The sequence below is a fragment of the Brassica rapa genome, chromosome A04 (assembly GCF_000309985.2).
Source record: "Brassica rapa cultivar Chiifu-401-42 chromosome A04, CAAS_Brap_v3.01, whole genome shotgun sequence".
Taxonomy (NCBI): domain Eukaryota; kingdom Viridiplantae; phylum Streptophyta; class Magnoliopsida; order Brassicales; family Brassicaceae; genus Brassica; species Brassica rapa.
In genome coordinates this window covers 20915649-20934601 of record NC_024798.2, presented here as the reverse complement: position 1 = coordinate 20934601, position 18953 = coordinate 20915649, and the positions used below count along the sequence as shown (strand labels likewise).

Here is an 18953-nt window from a genome sequence, read left to right as displayed (position 1 = left end):
TAAAAATAATCTATACTTCATCTCTCGTGATGAATTGTTTGTAATCAGTTACGAACTAGTTATACGCGGTTTGCTTTCGAAGGTTACACTTTCTGCTGCCCAATAAAAACGATTGTTAAACAAAACATAAATGAATGAATTTCACTTAAATGTTACACTTGCATATATCCTACATACCTAGAATATACTAATTCTTTTTTTTTTGAAAAAAAGAATATACTAATATATTGATATGTTAAAAAGCAGGAAATCTTTGTGAATACTACGCACAGTCTGGCAAATTTAAAGCTCTTACCCTTCGTTGCTTCACTCTTAAGGTTTATGTTTAAAGAACTAACTTCATCTATATGTGGCATACCACTGTAATTAATCATAATTTTTGAAAAAAATGTTTACTTGGTTGCATACATATATATATATAGTATGTCTTAATTTTTGTCACATAAAATATGGTAACCAATAAATAAATAAATCGAAAATTTATGTATTGCTTATGCTGAAGAGCATTTAGTTCACTAATTACGGTTACAATAGATCAATAAGATTAAGCTTGGTAAAACATCAAATGTTCTGAAATATCACAAAACTTTTGAGTCACTAATTATCATATGGAAGAAGACTAGATTAGGTACTGTTTTATTACGAAATAAAGTTAATTAATCCTTGCTCAAAAAAAATAAAAATAAAGGTCAATTAATATGGATGCATTATGTTATTTATGAAATAAATTACAAGGTTTCGTGATCATTATTCATTGTGGTATATCATATTGCTCGAAACATAAGAGTCGTGTAGTAATAAGAAACAAAATAACAACAAAATGTGAACACTCCAATGTTAGTATATATACACACATGTATCATTAAGCTACTACTACAACAGCTCACAAATCATTAAACCTAAAATGGCTTCATCATCAGCAATATCAAATCATAGGATTACCAAAACACTAATGACTTTACTCATCATAAACTTTTTATACCAAATTCAAACCACATCAGCGGTAACCAACTCCAATTCCTACTCCCACTTCTCAAGATTCACGAGACATCAAAGCTCATCATCAAGAACCAAACAAGGGTTCCTCGCATCTATCCAAGAGAGTATGAACCATGCCCTCCGGGCTCGTTCTCTTGCCTTCAACCTAACTCTTTCTCATCGAACAGCAGAACTCCACATAGTCGATCCCATCCACGACTGCCTTGAGCTACTCGACGACACACTTGAAATGTTGTCTCGCATCACTTCAAGTGATGACGAAGAAGATGTTCACACATGGCTAAGCGCAACACTCACGAACCAAGACACTTGTGAGCAGAGCCTCCAAGAAAAATCTAACTCTTACAAACACGGAGTTGCGATGGATTTTGTCGCAAGAAACCTATCAGGTTTACTTACTAACGCACTTGAGTTGTTCGTATCCGTGAAGTCTAAACCCCAGAGGCTCTTGTCGGAGCATGAGCATTTTCCGAGGTTTGTTACTTCGTCGGAGGACCGGAGGCTTCTAGAAGCTCCGGTGGAGGAACTGAAGATTGATGCCGTGGTGGCTGCAGACGGAAGCGGAACCCACAAAACCGTAGGAGAAGCGTTGTTGGCTACTTCATTAGCGAGTAGTGGGGGAAGGACCGTGATTCACTTGAAAGCTGGGACCTATAAGGAGAACATTAACATCCCGACGAAGCAGAAGAACGTTATGTTAGTTGGTGATGGGAAGGGCAGAACGGTCATAGTAGGTAGCAGAAGTAACAGAGACGGCTACACTACTTACAAGACTGCCACCGTCGGTAAGATATTATTCAATGATTATATAAAAAACACTTTCCATTCCAAAAAAATAAATATTTTATAGCAAAAAATGTTTATACATAATCTTTTATGATTTCTATTAATTTATTAATATTCTTAAGATTACATTAAATTTTTTTAAAAGGTTATAAAACCTGTTATTAGTTTAGTTTTATTAAAAACTGACAATTATAGAAAATGCAGTATTATAATACAAATTTAATGTATTTTAAATATGTGTAAAACATATATCTATCGTTAAATATGTGTAGTGATTTTGAATTTAAGGAACTATTATAATTGCCCCAAATAAAAAGATAACTATAAGTATGAATTTTTATGTTAAGATTTTTTTAGGTTTAGAAAATATATAAATCAAATGAAATAAGTGTATGTTTTTTTCCTTTTAATAAAGTGTTAGGAATTCAATCCAACTTGTGCTTTGGAATAACTTTATGAATCAAAAGTATTCTTTATTCAATATCTTAAAGAAGTTTCACAATAACAATAATAGAGATCACAAGTGTGATAACCAAACTAAGAACTCTAAGAACTTATTTGCAATGCTCTTGATCTCTCTCTATGCCTTTGTTATTTGCTTTGTATCGGATGATTGTAACCTTCACCTATGGCCTTCTTATATACTGGATCACGTATTCCTTGTCCTATGTAGCTTTGTATATTTTCCTATTGTCTTTGGGAAAATATTGACCGACATTCTTGATAAAAGGAAACTAACGTTCCTTTGGTTTTGTGCAGGTTTCATTGCTGGGCTGGGAAAGGGCTTGAAGTATTAAAGTTGAGGCCCACTTTACAAACTCCACCTGGCCCAATTTTAATTCTTCCTTGTCTTCCTCTTCGATTCCATCGAAGAAACCAGAAGGAAAAAAAAAAAAAAAAAAATTTCTACTCCTTCTCCCGACAAATCAAGCGACGTTGATGGCGTCACACACCGGTGACTTCTCCTGTCATTTTTCCGATGAATCCGTGTAGCTCGTACGCTGCTACAGCCTCCACCACTCTCTCTCGCTTCGACTCCTTGCCGGTAGATCGATTTTCCCCAGATCTTCAGCTCGATCTTCAGCAACCTCCCACCATTTAAGCATCACCCGGTAAGATTCTTTATCTGAAAAAGCTCGCGAATTCTTTTTTCTTTGATGATTTTGAATCTCGAATTTCTTCTTGGTGATGATAGTTGATTAATCTTCCTTGGATTCTCTCTCCAATTAGATTTACTTGAGTTTCATGTATTAACCTCCTCTTTAATGTCACAACTAGAACTTCAGTGATCAAACACATCACGTATACTCCTTAGAACGTAACCGGCGACTCTCTAGAGCTTCCTCCGTTCTATAAACCTGTCTCCCTTCAGCTTCTCTGTAAAGTTTCTTACTTTACTTTAAGCTGTTTAAGACATGATTATCTTGTCTGGTGATCTGTGTTCTCTTTTGCCAATGTAGATACTCGTCTCCCTTCAGCTGTCACAGCCGTTTAAGACGTTCTCTCAGGTATATCTTTTTCCGAAGTCTACTTTTCTTCATCGACTTCAATCATCCTTTACTAACTCTGTTTGATTTCCCTTAGCTTCTCCACCTTGAGCTAAGTACCATGTGCCTCGCTTCCACAACGTCCCTGCAGGTAACTTTTTGCTTCTCCTAAGCCTTCCCATTATCGCTTAAGAAATAATCCGGAGTTTATTAACTCATTATTTCTTCCTTTTGCGAGACATCTTCGATAATGGAGTTACCTGCGACGTTCTTCAGTTTTTACTCATTGATGTTGAGGAGATCACAGCAGAGATCAAACTTAGGCCCGGGTAAGGCTTTAGTTAGAAAATCTGCAGGATTCTTGCTAGTATGGATCTTAGATAGGTGAACCTTGCCTTCTGCTACAACGTCTCTTATGAAGTGGTATTTAGTGTCTATGTGTTTAGTTCTTTCGTGATGAACATGATTCTTTGCTAGGGCTATAGCACTTTGTGAATCGCAGTGAATCTTAACACTTTCTTGTTCAAATCCTAATTCCCCACATAGTCTTCTTAACCATATAGCTTCTTTCGCGGCTGCAGTAAGAGCCATGTACTCTGCTTCAGTCGTTGAAAGAGCTACCACGTCTTGTAGACTTGATTTCCAGCTAACCGTGTTTCCCCAAACTTGAAACACGAATCCTGTAACTGATCTTCTTCGGTCAAGGTCAGTAGCATAATCTGAGTCACAAAATCCTTGAATACTAAACTCTGAGTGCTTAGTAAACGTTAGACACCTTCTTGTAGCACCCTTAAGATATCGTAAAACCCATTTTGCTGCTAGCCAATGCTCTCTTCCCGGTTCTGACATGAAACGGCTAATGAGTCCAACTGCATAGCCTAAGTCAGGTCTTGAACCGACCATGGCGTACATTATACTACCAACCGCGCTTGCGTATGGTATGTCTGCCATGAAGCTTCCTTCTTCTTCTTTTTGATCTTTTGTAAGACTCTTAAGTTTAAATTGAGTTGAGGTAGGCGTATTCACAGCCTTGGCTTCAGTCATATTGAATGATTTCAGAACCTTCTCCAAGTAGTTCTCTTGAGACAGTTTTAAAATTCCTTTCTTTCTGTCCCTTATGATGTCCATTCCTAATATTCTTGAAGCTTTTCCCAAATCTTTCATCTCAAACTCTTTGCTTAAACTCTCTTTGACGCTTCTGATTTCTTGTTTATCTCCCGAAGCTATGAGCATGTCGTCGACGTATAAAAGTAAGTACACGGCTTGTTCTGTGTTCACGTTTCTCATGTAAACACAAGGATCTTCCTTGCTTCTTACAAACCGCTGGCTCTTCATGAAACAATCAAACTTGAGATTCCATTGCCTTGGAGATTGTTTCAATCCATACAAAGACTTCTTTAGTAAACAGACTTTATTTTCATCTCCTTTCTTTATGAATCCTTCTGGCTGATTCATTAAGATTCTTTCTTCCAAATCTCCATGAAGAAAAGCTGTTTTAACGTCCATCTGCTCTAGCTCATAATCTTTATTAACCACGAGAGATAACATTAATCTGATCGACACATGCTTCACTACAGGTGAAAACACTTCATTGTAGTCGATCCCCTCCTTTTGAGAAAATCCCTGCGCCACCAATCTGCCTTTATACCTCGGTTCTTCAACTCCGGGTATTCCAGGCTTTAACTTGAAGATCCATTTGCTGCCTATAACTTTTGCATTCTCCGGTTTTTCAATCAGTATCCAAGTACCAGCTCTTTGAAGAGAGTCCATCTCATCTCCGGCAGCGTTCTTCCAAAACTTGCTTTTCTTGCTCATCATAGCTTCTTTAAATGACTTTGGCTCGTCGATTTCTATTTCTTCAGATGCGGCTAAAGCATAAGCTGCGAAATCAGTATCTTCATACCTAGAAGGAGGTCTGATTTGTCTTCGTACTCTGTCTCGTGCGAGCATATATCCTTCGATTTCGGTTGCTTCTTCTTTGTTTTCATCTACTTCATCAGAACTGGTTTCTTCTGAATTTTCTGATTCTTCAGTTTCAGAAGCTCCACCTTGAACAGGTGACTTCTCTACATCTGCGGAACTAGGCCCTTCGATTAGAGGTTCTCTGAAAGTAACTCTTCTGATCCCTTTCTTACTTTCTTCATGTTCCTCTTTAGTTTCCGAGTGTTTAGGCAAATCTTCTTCATTAAACACCACGTTCCTACTTGTAACGCATTTGCCTTCCTCGGGTAACCAAACACGGTATCCTTTAACTCCAAATGGATATCCCATGAAAATGCCTTTTAACGCTCTTGGACTTGTTTTCTCTTGGATCGTGTGGACATACGCTGAGCAGCCAAATCGCCTCAGATGGTTCAACTCAGGTTTCTTTCCTGTCCACATCTCTTCAGGAAGTCTGTAGTCTATGGCTGAGCTAGGGGATCGATTTATAATGTAGACAGCCGTTGATGCAGCTTCTGCCCAGAAGTCTTGACCCAATCCTGCTTCTGCGAGCATACACCTAACTTTTTCCATGATCGTCCTATTCATCCTTTCAGACACACCGTTTTGTTGCGGTGTGTAAGGACAAGTCTTGTGCCTTTTGATACCTGAGTCTTTGCAAAGTTTGTCAAACTGTCTATTGCAAAACTCTAATCCATTATCCGTTCTAAGACACTTGATTTTCTTCCCGATCTGATTTTCCACGGCTTCCTTCCATTCTTTAAACTTGCTAAACGCCTCATCTTTGGATTTTAGGAAGTAAATCCAAACCTTACGAGAATAGTCATCTATGAAGCTTATAAAATACTTGCACCCTCCTAGACTATCCGGAGTAGACGGTGCACCCCATAAATCAGAGTGTATGTATTCCAAGACCTCTTTTGAAGTGTGCTTGGCCGCAGAGAAGCTTTGCTTATGAGACTTTCCCAGAACGCAAGTCTCACAGAACTCCAATTTATCGACTTCTTTGTTAGGCAAGTATCCTTCCTTTACAAGCACATTTAAGTTCTTTAAACTCATGTGCCCTAGCCGGGAGTGCCAAATCTTTGTCATGTCCACGTCTGCTCGTGTCACATTAGCCTCCCCTTTCATAACTGTTCCTTGCAGGTAATACAATCCTTCATGGTACTTACCGGATAAAATCTCTTTCCCATCTTTGAAGAAACGTATCATGAAGTTTTCTCCTTCGTATTTGCAACCTGCTCGTTCTAGCATCCCGTAGGATATTAGATTCCTGCTCATATTAGGCATATATCTTACATCTGTAAGAATAACCACGGTTCCGTCGGGTCTCACGATCCTTATCTTGCCAATCCCTTTGACGTCGCAGTGAGTGTTGTTTGCCATCAAAACTTTTCCTCCTTGAAATTCGACTAGGTCAAATAGAACGTCTTTGTTGGGTGTCATATGGAAAGAACAACCAGAATCCATGACCCATTCTGAACCGGCGTCGTGTGTACTAACCGTTAGTACAAGTGGCTGCTTAGGTTCTTCAGCTACATTAGCACCTCTATGTGTTTTCTTCTCTGGACATTCCCTTTTCCAATGTCCTTCCTTCCCACATATCCAGCAGCCTTTGTTGTTCTTGTCATATCTAGATTTTGATTGGGATCGTCCGTTCCTGCTCTTCGATCTGCCTTTCCCATTCCGGTTTCCACCCTTGTTTGATGATCTTCCCCTATCTTCCACGTATAACCCTTCATCTTGTGACTTTGAAAGCTTTCCACTTTCTAGTAACTCTCGTTCCTTAGACTTTGCGGCACCTGTCACTTCATTGATCTTGAGAGTGTCTCTGCCGTATTTGAGAGTTTCCTTAAGATGATCATACATACGAGGCATTGAGTTTAATAACAGGATAGCTTGAACTTCTTCTGAGACATCCACGTTCAAGTTACTTAGGTCTGCTACTAACTTTAGAAAATCATCAACGTTTGCATCTATGCCCTTGGAATCGTTCATCTTGAACGTGTAGAACTTATGTTGCAAGTAGATACGATTTGGCAATGATGTTTCTGTGTACAGCGTGTTTAATGCAGTCCACATTGCAGCAGCGGTTTCACAGTGGCTGATCTTCCGTAGAACTTGGTTACCTACGTTGACGACGATGAGGTCTTTTGCCTTCTCTGACTTTTCAAGTTTAGCGGGATCAATCTTTGAGCTTGATTCCGTAGTTCCATCTCCTGTGACTTTCGTATCTCCTTCTACTTCCTCTTTTGGCGGATCCAACAGAAGGGTCTCATCAGTTAGAATGTCCTTTAGCCCTAGGACTCCAAAGTGAGCCATCATACGAACTTTCCACAGCGAGAAATCTCCGGTTCCTTCGAACCTATCAATTTCGATCCTGTTTTTCCCCATCCCTTAAGCACCTGCAATCTAACCTGGATTGCTCTGATACCACTTGTTAGGAATTCAATCCAACTTGTGCTTTGGAATAACTTTATGAATCAAAAGTATTCTTTATTCAATATCTTAAAGAAGTTTCACAATAACAATAATAGAGATCACAAGTGTGATAACCAAACTAAGAACTCTAAGAACTTATTTGCAATGCTCTTGATCTCTCTCTATGCCTTTGTTATTTGCTTTGTATCGGATGATTGTAACCTTCACCTATGGCCTTCTTATATACTGGATCACGTATTCCTTGTCCTATGTAGCTTTGTATATTTTCCTATTGTCTTTGGGAAAATATTGACCGACATTCTTGATAAAAGGAAACTAACGTTCCTTTGGTTTTGTGCAGGTTTCATTGCTGGGCTGGGAAAGGGCTTGAAGTATTAAAGTTGAGGCCCACTTTACATAAAGTTATAAACAAATTTAAGAAAATTGAGTTTTGATCAATTTTTGTACGGTTTATTTTCTTAACGATTTTGTTGGTACAGCTTAATCAGATTCAGACCGGTTAACTAATTTAGTTTGGTTATGTCTTTTAAAAAATTTGGAAGCTGCTATGGGAGATGGGTTTATAGCGCGCGACATAACAATCGTGAACAGTGCCGGACCCAGCTCAGAGCAAGCGGTGGCCCTCCGTGTCGGAGCAGACAAATCCGTCGTGTACCGATGCTCCATCGAAGGATACCAAGACTCACTCTACACGCACTCCAAGCGACAATTCTACCGAGACACAGACATCACCGGAACCGTCGACTACATATTCGGAAACTCCGCCGCAGTGTTCCAGTCCTGCAACATCGTCGCCCGTAAGCCCTTATCGGGTCAGACAAACTTCGTGACGGCGCAAGGGCGGAGCAACCCGGGTCAGAACACCGGAATCTCTATACAGAACTGCAAGATCACGGCGCAGTCGACGACTTACCTTGGCCGGCCGTGGAAAGAGTATTCAAGAACGGTGGTGATGCAGTCTTTCCTCGACGGGTCGATTCACCCGTCGGGTTGGTCTCCTTGGTCGGGTGGTTTCGGTCTCAAAACTCTTTTTTACGGGGAGTTTGGTAACTCGGGTCCTGGATCATCGGTTTCGGGTCGGGTTAAATGGGCCGGGTATCATTCATCTTTAACGGTGAAGGAAGCGGAAGGATTTACTGTGGCTAATTTCATTGGCGGGACGATGTGGTTGCCGTCAACGGGCGTTAGTTTCGACTCTGGCCTTGTGAAGTGAGCTTAATTACAAATTTACAATTAAGCTCGTATGTGACAATTATCTTAACTGTGTTATAGTCATCATAACTGAATTATGACTTGTGAAGTTGTGTGTAATACTGTGTGCAAAGTATTCCCTTTCTATTATTTGTTTATCAAATGTAAGTTAAAAAAGATGCCGAATAAAATCTGTATATGTTGCAGGATTTTTACTACTAATATGTGTGTTTATTTTAAAATATATATATATATATATATTTTTATATCGTAGATAGTCGTTTTAGTTTTTCTGTTTAGTTAGTGACTGCAAATAACTAGACATACATCTTGTTAACAAGTGATAAGAGTTTAACAATGTGTAATAAGTTGAACGGTATTGTTGTTAATGAACTGTAAACCAGACTATGTGAACTATATTGGACTGAAACTATAGGCAATTGATAAGGCCTAAGCCCATCCAGTAATAGGTATGTAGACTGCGAACAAATGATGATAAAAGACTTCTGTAAACCCGTACTTAAGACTTATTTATAACACGCTCACTAATCTTGGATTATGCTATTTTGGCCATCTTATTTTGTTACTTTTCTTAATAATATTTGTCAAATGGTTGGTCTATTAATATAGAATGTGTACACTAGTCCAAATTCCAATTATTCAAAAAGGCTACATGCGATGATTTTGAGTTTTTCTTCATGCATACGCCAGAATTTTTTTTTGATTTAAATGTTGTATGATGCAGCCTAGTTTGTGTATAACAAGTGTGCACATGCTACAAAAAAAATGCGTGCTTGTAGTTAGCAATTTTTTCTAAGCTATGAGTACTTAATTGTTTTTCATTTACAATATAGATTTATGAACATAATTATCTTAAGAGTTTTGTTTTGTTTCTCCTTAGTTTAATCTGACAACTTAGTTTTATTAAACATAAATCAGTTAAATTTTTTTTATGTCAGTTTAATTTTATATTGCTTTTTTTCCCTAGAGTAAGAGGTCATATGGAGTCCTTTTTTTTCCCTTTTCCTTTCGATAAAATAATCCGGGCTTGTCCCTCCTTCTCTTTTTCGGTGTCCGTCGGTCGGAGCTCAGATCAGCCACCAACCGGTGTGGTTCTGGTACGGGAGTTACGGCGGGTTTGCGGGTAGGAGGGGGGGTGTCAATAGTGCGAGTTTTTGCTCCGGGAGGCGAAGGCTCTCACAGTTCCGTCGACGCCGGTTTTTGTCTCCGCGGTGGGGAAGCTCCCTTAGTTCCGCCGTCGTCGGATCTAGCTTCCGGGGGGTAAAGGCTATCACAGCTTTACGTCGCCGGCTTCAGTCCCCTAGTCCTTTAGGGTTTAATTTTTTCGTTTGTTTTTATTTCGGTGTTTAGTCGTTAGTTTGGAGTGGTTTCTGGTCGCGTCGGAGGAGAGAAAGATCTCCGACGGAAAGAGTGAGGTTGCATGCGAGGCTTTGGGCGGCTGCGGTGAACGGGGGTGGATGAGATCTCGCCACGGCGATTGATTCTCTCCGATATTAGAGTCCCATAAGCTCTTGACGGTGAAGAGGTTCGGAACTTCGGAGTTCCGGTGTGGCTGGTTGATCCGATGGATGGATCTCCGGCGAAGACGAGAAGCAGGTGCGATGCGTCGATCTCGCGACACGTGACCCTCGTCGCTGAGGATGTTGACACGTGTCCAAGCGACGAAAAGAGTGATCTGCGAGGCGGCCGCGCTTCGCTCCCGTGTTTGTTTCTAGGGTTTCTCAAGGTGGGCCGCTGGAAATGGGCCCAATTGTGTAACGAGTTTTAGCCCGGTAGTTTTAGTGGGCTTATATTGTAATCAGTTTCTGGGCTGGGCCCGTTTATATAAATTAAAAAAATTATTGACGGAAAAAAAAAAAGAGGTCATATGGAGAAATTTTGGTACCTTGGTTATTGAACTATGTTAAATGATCATTGTCATATCATTGACAGTTTGATTACCACAGCCTCGCAAATGGTTCCATTACCCAACATCAAAGAAGCTTATCTGGCTTGTTGCTACTTGCTAATGTTTACTCACAACAGTCTCTATTAGTAGAACTAGGGCTGGGCAAATAAACCGAACCCGAAAATCCGAACCGAATCCGATCCGATAAAAATGAATCCGAACCGATCCGAACTCGACGTAAATACCGAATGGATCTTGTTTTGTGGTATTTTGGGTTATGGGTATTATCCGAACCGAACCCGAATCTAAATGGATATCCGATAGAACCCGAAACATTCAAAACCTCGAAAAGATCTTGTACCAAACATGATCTCAATTCCTAATATGTATCCAAAATACATTAAGAAATATTGAACATCTAAAATACTTATCTATTACATGAAGGTTGGTGGTTCTATTACATGAAGGTTGATGGTTAAAGATGGCCGTTGAATCTTGAAGTATTTAGATTTAAATTTTGTTTTCGTTAAACAATATTTCTCATTTCATGAGAATTTGGTTTTCGTTTTATGCTTTTATTTATTTGGTTTTCTTTTTATCAGTAAATATGTTTACTTTTCGTTTGATTTTGAATGATCACGGTTGATGTTCCTTATTTTTGAATCGATTTTACTTAAGTTTTGGTTACAAAATAGGTACAAATCAGGTATTTTAAAACTGAAGAACCGATTTTACTCATGTTTTGGTAAAATAGGTATAAAATAGGTAAAAATCAGGTACTTTTAAACCGAAAAACCGATTGGGACCCGAACCCGAAAGTATATTGGGTTGTACCGGTTCTTTGAAGATTCACTAACCCCGACCCGAACCCGATAGAACCCGAACCGGTCCCGAACCGAACTTTCATATAATCCGAATGGGGCTGATTTTGATGAACCCGAAAAACCGAAACTCGATTGGATAAAACCGAAACCCGATTGGGACCCCGAATGCCCAGGCCTAAGTAGAACGAACGAATTAATTGTGATTTTTATTGGTTAACTATTTTTGAAACTGAATAATTCTGATCAAATGGTTGGTCTATTAATAGCTAATTTAATGTCACCGTATATCAGTCCAAATTCTAAACTATTCAAAGATGCTATGTATCCGCCCAAAAAATATCGAAATTATGTACATGATGGGGATTAGTTTGAATATCATAGCCCACATGTTATAAACAAGTATTTATGTTGAACAAAATGAAAGAAGTTAGCTCAATATTTTTTAAAACATGAGTAGTTAATTTAATTCGCATGTTTTGGTCTTGTGGACATGCAAGATGAAAAGTTTAAAATGGACTAAGGTATATCATAGAATTTCTTTTACAATTTAGCCACTCTGAATTGGATACTAGTAATCTACATTTTAACACCATACATCAACTTTCGGATATGTAAGCACTCGTTGAAACTTCTAAATGATGGAAAAATATAATACAGAGTTTTATTTTGTGTGAGAGCCTTATACCAACTAACCATAATTGAAGAATAGTGATTAACAATAATTAATTAAAAAGTTTAAATGAAAATAAAAGAGTTAATTAGGAAGTGGTCTTCGTTTGGACTTGGGGTATTAAAATCTTGCCTCTCTAACAATAGGCAAGATTGGCCCACCTTTTCTTTTTACACGGTTCCGGTTTCTCAACAGAGACAATCAAACAAGAATCAAACAATGAGCTTCTGTACATATGTATATTTGCATGTATGCGGACACTGGACACTAAATTTATCCCACGTGCAAACCTCTTTCAAACCTTTTGTTTCTGTCCGCTTATTTAAAATTTTGCGAGTTTTATAAGCCTTAGCGTTATTTATACATTCTACATGTTTAATTAGTACGATCTTTCATATTTTGGAGTTTCAAACTCATCTCTCTCTTCAAATTTTGTTTTTCACCGATACCTGATCTTTTATCTCTTTTGTTTGAACTTTTCTTCAAATTTTGTTTTTCACGAGATGTTTTACCCATTTTTTTGGATATAAAACTAGGGATTTTTATATTTAGTGAAAATATGCTGTATGTAGTATATAATTAAAATTTATTTAATTATAAATTTATTTTTAAATTTTAACATGTTAAACTAACATATTTTTTACTATTTAAATATTTTTTTTGTAATTTTGTTGGCTATCTAGTTATCATATTTAGCAAAACTATATGTTGAGTGTTGGAATAAGTGTTTTAGATATTTAATTAAACTGCAGAGTATTTTCGGATCGACAACATGCTCAACAATCGATCGATCCGTAATAAGATGGTCGATCTCCTTGGCAAGGTAAGTACAATTTTAGCAAAAATATCTTTAATTTTCAAATATTAAGTATATAACAAATATTTTGAATTTTTTTTTTTGAATTGTATTTTTTGATTAAATTATTGTATTATAATGTTTATGTAAATATTTTTTGTGATGTTTGAATTTGTGATGTTCGTATACTTAACCTAGATGATATTGATGTTTAACAATTTATTTTTTTCTTGACATAGAAAATAATGATATATCAAAATGTATCTAATACTTGTTAAATGATAGTATAATGTAAATTACATCCATTATTTGAAAATAACCATTTGTTGTTTTTATTTTTTTTTTTAATTAGAAATTGTTTTTATTTAAAAACATTATTCATATATAATATAATAGTTTAAGTTTGGAAGATTAATCTATATATATAAATTATGTATATTTAAAAAAAACTTTTTAAGATATTATATATTGAGTAACTCAATAAAAGCTGAATTTCTTATCTTGAAAATCAGATATTTATATTTTTGTCTTCATGTTATACTCACCAATCCATCATTGATATTTATAACTCAGTATGTTTAAAAAAAAAAATAGTTTTAAGTAATAAACAAATTTAATAAATTAAATTCATAACCTATAATGTTCTGTAAACTATATTTGAAAACTCTCTAAAATTATATTTTAAGCATAATATTACTATTATTTAATTTAAGTTATTTTAAGCATAGTATATGCTAAACCAACTTAAATTATATTTACAATAGGACCATCCTAAACCGGTTAATAAACCAAAAACAATACTAAACCAACATGAACCAATACCTGATTCGGCGAGGAAAGAAGTGGTTCGAGATAAACGCTTGAATGGTTATTAACTGTAATGGTTTGATCATGAAAAAGTTAGTATGAATATTAACAATAAAATTATAGATTAGATTAATTTAAATTTGTAAGAATACCTTTGAATCTATGAAAAGCAATTCAATTCCCATGAATAAGTTTGGATTTTGGAAGTTGCGGTTTTCCCAACAATGAATCCATCTAACAAAAAGTTTGTTATTATAAAAAATCTCATTCAAGGTCATTAAAGGTTTTTGGGACGGCAAGAGTTGATGGTGAAACCTTTTTTTGCCCGAGTGCTTTGAAGTTTTCCTTGATAGTGTGAGGTTGATGTTGATGGAATAATGAGTTTTATAGGGACTTTTTTTTATGTAAAACCATACATTTTTTTTTTGTTTAATGTGGTATTTCTATTTTTATATAATTTATTACCATTTTAGGATAAATGTACATTTTAAGATAGATGTTTAAATCTTAATATACTTTTTCTATTTTTTTTAAATGTTTATTTCCATTTCTTATATTTTTTATTTACGTAATATCTATATTTTATATTAGATAGATACTTTTTCCATTTTTTTAAATTGTGTATTTACTTTTATATTATATATTTTACATTTTGAGATAGATGTTTAATGCTTAATGAACTTTTTCCATTTTTTAAAAAAATTGTGTATTTACTTATTATTATATATATGATTTATATATTATATATTTACATTATTCACTTATTATTTATTTTCCTGTATATGTATTTCCATTTCTTATACTTTTTATTTACTTAATATCTCTATTTTACATTTTAAGATAGATGTTTAAATCTTAATGTACATTTTCCATTTTTTTTTAAATTGTATATTTTCATTTGTTATACTTTCTATTTACGTAATATCTATATTTTAAATTTTAAGATATATTTTTAAATCTTAATGTAATTTTCCATTTTTAAATTGGGTATTTACTTATATTATATATTTACTTATTATTTGTTTTTCTTTATATTGTGTATTTCTATTTCTTATACTTTCTATTTACTAATAATTTTATATTTTAAGATAGATTTAAATTTTAAGATAGATGTTTAAATACTAATGTACTTTTTCCATTTTTTTAAATTGTGTATTTCCTTTTCTTATACTTTCCATTTGCGTAATATCTATATTTTACATTTTAAGATAGATGTTTAAATCTTAATATACTTTTTCCATTATTTTTAAGTTGCGTATTTCTTTTTCTTATACTTTCTATTTACTTAATATCTATATTTTACATTTTAATATATATGTTTGATATTTAATGTACTCTTTCCATTTTTAAAAAATTGTGCATTTACTTATTATTGTACATATAATTGATATATTTATATATTTATAATATTTACTTATTATTTTTCTATATATTGAGTATTTCTCTTTCTTATACTTTATATTTAGTTAATATCTATATTTTATATTTTAAGATAGATGTTAAATCTTAATGTATTTTTCCATTTTTAATGTAAAACGACAATGTTTAATAGAAGAACTTGGACAAATAGTCAAATAGTTATATATATGTTTTTTTTCTTTTTTTATAAAATGGTAATGTTACATTATGGAGATAAGCCGTTTTTTTAGTGAAAAATGGTAATCTTACATATGTTTAATGTAGTTTTTCCATTTTTTTATGTTGTATGTTTACATATTATTGTTATTTTTAAATGTAAAATGATAATCTTACATATGTTTAATGTAGTATTTCTATTTTTTATGTTGTATGTTTACATATTATTTTTTTATTTTCGAAATTACATATAATGTTTTTTTTTTACAAAATAGTAATGTTACATTATGGAGATAAACCGTTTTTTTAGTGAAAAATGGTAATCTTACATATGGTTAATGTAGTTTTTCCATTTTTTATGTTGTATGTTTACATATTATTTTTTAAAAATAAATATGTAAAATGGTAATCTTACATATGTTTAATGAAGTATTTCTATTTTTTATGTTGTATGTTTAAATATATTTATTATTTTCTAAATTATATATAATGTTTTTTGTTTTTTTTTATAAAACGGTAATGTTACATTATGGAGATATGCCGTTTTTTTTTTAAGTGAAAAATGTTAATTTTACATATGTTTAATGTAGTTTTTCCATTTTTATGATGTTTGTTTACATATTATTTATAATTTTCGAAAATTAGTAATATTAAAATGTAAGACTATATTTTATGCCACGTGTCATCTTTTGGGAGAAATTTTTTTTGCTGATGTGGACGCTCTATGGAGCCTCAAAAGGTTCCTTTTATTAGTTGTTTTTTGTTTTTTTTATAAAACGGTAATGTTACATTATGGAGCTATGCCGTCTTTTTTTTTAAAGTGAAAAATGGTAATTTTACATATGTTTAATGTAGTTTTTCCATTTTTATGATGTTTGTTTACATATTATTTATAATTTTCAAAAATTAGTAATATTAAAATGTAAAACTATATTTTATGCCACGTGTCATCTTTCGGGAGAAATTTTTTTTGCTGATGTGGATGCTCTATGGAGCCTCAAAAGGTTCCTTTTATTAGTAAGGTAATATTAAAATGTAAAACTATATTTTATGCCACGTGTCATCTTTCGGGAGAAATTTTTTTTGCTGATGTGGACGCTCTATGGAGCCTCAAAAGGTTCCTTTTATTAGTTGTTTTTTGTTTTTTTTATAAAACGGTAATGTTACATTATGGAGATATGCCGTCTTTTTTTTTTTAAGTGAAAAATGGTAATTTTACATATGTTTAATGTAGTTTTTCCATTTTTATGATGTTTGTTTACATATTATTTATAATTTTCAAAAATTAGTAATATTAAAATGTAAAACTATATTTTATGCCACGTGTCATCTTTCGGGAGAAATTTTTTTTGCTGATGTGGACGCTCTATGGAGCCTCAAAAGGTTCCTTTTATTAGTAAGGATATCTTATTATTCATTTAGTTTAAAACTCCTAATATCATTTTTTTGTGTCCGCAAATTATGATTTTTTTTTTTTTTTTTTGATTAACCTGGGGGTATCCCAGGCCCATGGAGAGGCCCAGACTAATCCCCAAGGGGAGGTGCAGCCCACGGATAGACCCTCTCTCCGGGTATTCAAATTGACCCTAAAGCATGGGCCCATATCCGTGTTGGGTGACCAGGATAATTGTGACTTAGTTTCGCGCAGCAGGTGGATCGAACCTGAAACATGTTGGTGTCTCAGCCCCGTCTCCTTACCACTCGACCACAATCACCCGGTCTAATTATGATTTCCAGATACTTTAGTCACCTGATAAGTTTTCAAATATTTCTTCTATGATATAGATGTATAATTTGAAACCTTGTGATAAAACCTTGAGACTGATTAAGGGAATTAATTAATTTTGGAATCAAATTTTAAAGAGGGATATATGATAATTAATGATAAAACAAAATAATTAATGGCGTGTAAAATACGTCCCGCGGAAAAGCGGTAGGGGGAGAGTGATTAACACAAAAGAGATGGGACTAATGCTAAATTATAGCCTTAACCAAACACAAATTGTATTCCTCAAGTCTCTACTCTCCTATTTTTTCATTTCTTTTGTTTGTGTTCTTTTCTAAAACTTGTTTATTATATAGTGTACATATAATATAATGCTGGTGTCATCTTTTGGTCAAACCAATTAAATGATCTCAAATACTAAAAAAAAGGTGAAGATGTATTTATATACTTGTATCGCTGATCTTGCATGGTGAATATTTTTATATCTTTGATCACCTTTTGTCACGTTTTATCTTTGTTGATGCGAGCGGCTACTACGTCTTTCGACAGTCGACACTCTCCCAGTAAATCATAGTTACGTTGTTTTGTTTTCAACTGTGTTACTTCGCATCGTTCAAATTCGGGATCGAATAAAATCTTTTATCGGTTGTTTTAAGAGCGCTGGATTGTGCTGAATTTTGTTAATAAGAGATCGGGCAAGTGATATAACTCAACTAATGGATTTTCTTTTGTTGGGTTTTGCTGTTAATTCTTTTGCAATAAAAATGAGCTTAGGCTTTTACTAAAAAGAAAAAGAGCTTAGATGATTCCCAGAATCATTGCATAAGTATCATCATTAATTAATGTTAACATGAATGAATACATATTAGATAAGATATATATAGCTTACCTAATATTTATCATAATTGTCTCTATTAGCTGTTCACGTTAATTAATCCATACGCATTCGTCGCTAAAATTAACATTTTATCAAAACAAACAAAGAAACATAAAAATGAGGGTGGAATTTTGTTCCATAACCTGATGCCTGCTCCTAATTGCTCCTTTTCCGATTCTACAAAGCTACGAGCCAAAAGGGTTTTAATTATTTTGCGTCTACGTAAACATCATCCGTTTAAAAAAAAAATGTTGAAATACTAACATTTATGTTATGTATTTCAAACTGGTAAAAATATAGCCAAGTTCTGTTAATCTATTGGCATCACTCTTTTTCCTTGAAACCAAAACATCGTTTTCCCACTAAAATGCCCATTTAATTTATTTCTGAAAGACTTTAACCCTACATATATTATACTTATCGAAATACATATTTTGCTATGTAAATTTTATTACTTCAGTTTTAAACTCTTAACTTAAAATGATTTAACACATCTAATTATCTTGTAAGCTCAAAATGTTTCTCTTTTGGAAAAGTAATAAAAGATTATGAATATATACAAGGAAGTTAAAATGAAAATAAAAGACATCTAACTATCCACCAGTAAACATTTTAACAGTACAAGATAATTAGAGAACTACCACTTAATTACTTAAACTTCACATTCTCATATTTTCATGCAATTACATTTGACGAGTCATTTATAAAGCTCCTAAATTCAATCTATCAAAGCTAATAGCACATCCAGTTCTCTTCATCTCTTCATATATGGTTTTCTTTACAATTTTTTGTCATATTTAGAACATGAAATAATAAACATCTTTAAAGACTTTACATATGGTTGAACTTTATAGTGAATTTGATAGGTGTGTCTTGTGATATAAAAAAACCATAATTTTAAAAGAAATGTTAAATATAATTAT

The 18953-nt window shown here is 34.1% G+C and overlaps 1 protein-coding gene across 1 annotated transcript; it reads left to right on the top strand.

Annotated features, from left to right (window-relative positions):
• The first annotated feature begins 857 nt into the window (after positions 1-857).
• On the top strand, positions 858-9068 carry LOC103866037 (probable pectinesterase/pectinesterase inhibitor 16). Its single transcript, XM_009143910.3, has 2 exons — positions 858-1784; positions 8198-9068. Exons 1-2 carry the CDS (start codon positions 905-907, stop codon positions 8866-8868), a joined length of 1551 nt encoding a protein of 516 aa, XP_009142158.1. The 5' UTR covers positions 858-904; the 3' UTR covers positions 8869-9068.
• Positions 9069-18953: the final 9885 nt, after the last annotated feature.

What these genes read in the sequence shown, in the direction of transcription:
- LOC103866037 (XM_009143910.3), top strand. Translation starts at nt 905, where the DNA reads ATGGCTTCATCATCAGCAATATCAAATCATAGGATTACCAAAACACTA. An exon ending in TTACAAGACTGCCACCGTCG is followed by an intron (nt 1,785 to 8,197) that starts GTAAGATATTAT and finishes AAAATTTGGAAG; the next exon opens with CTGCTATGGGAGATGGGTTT.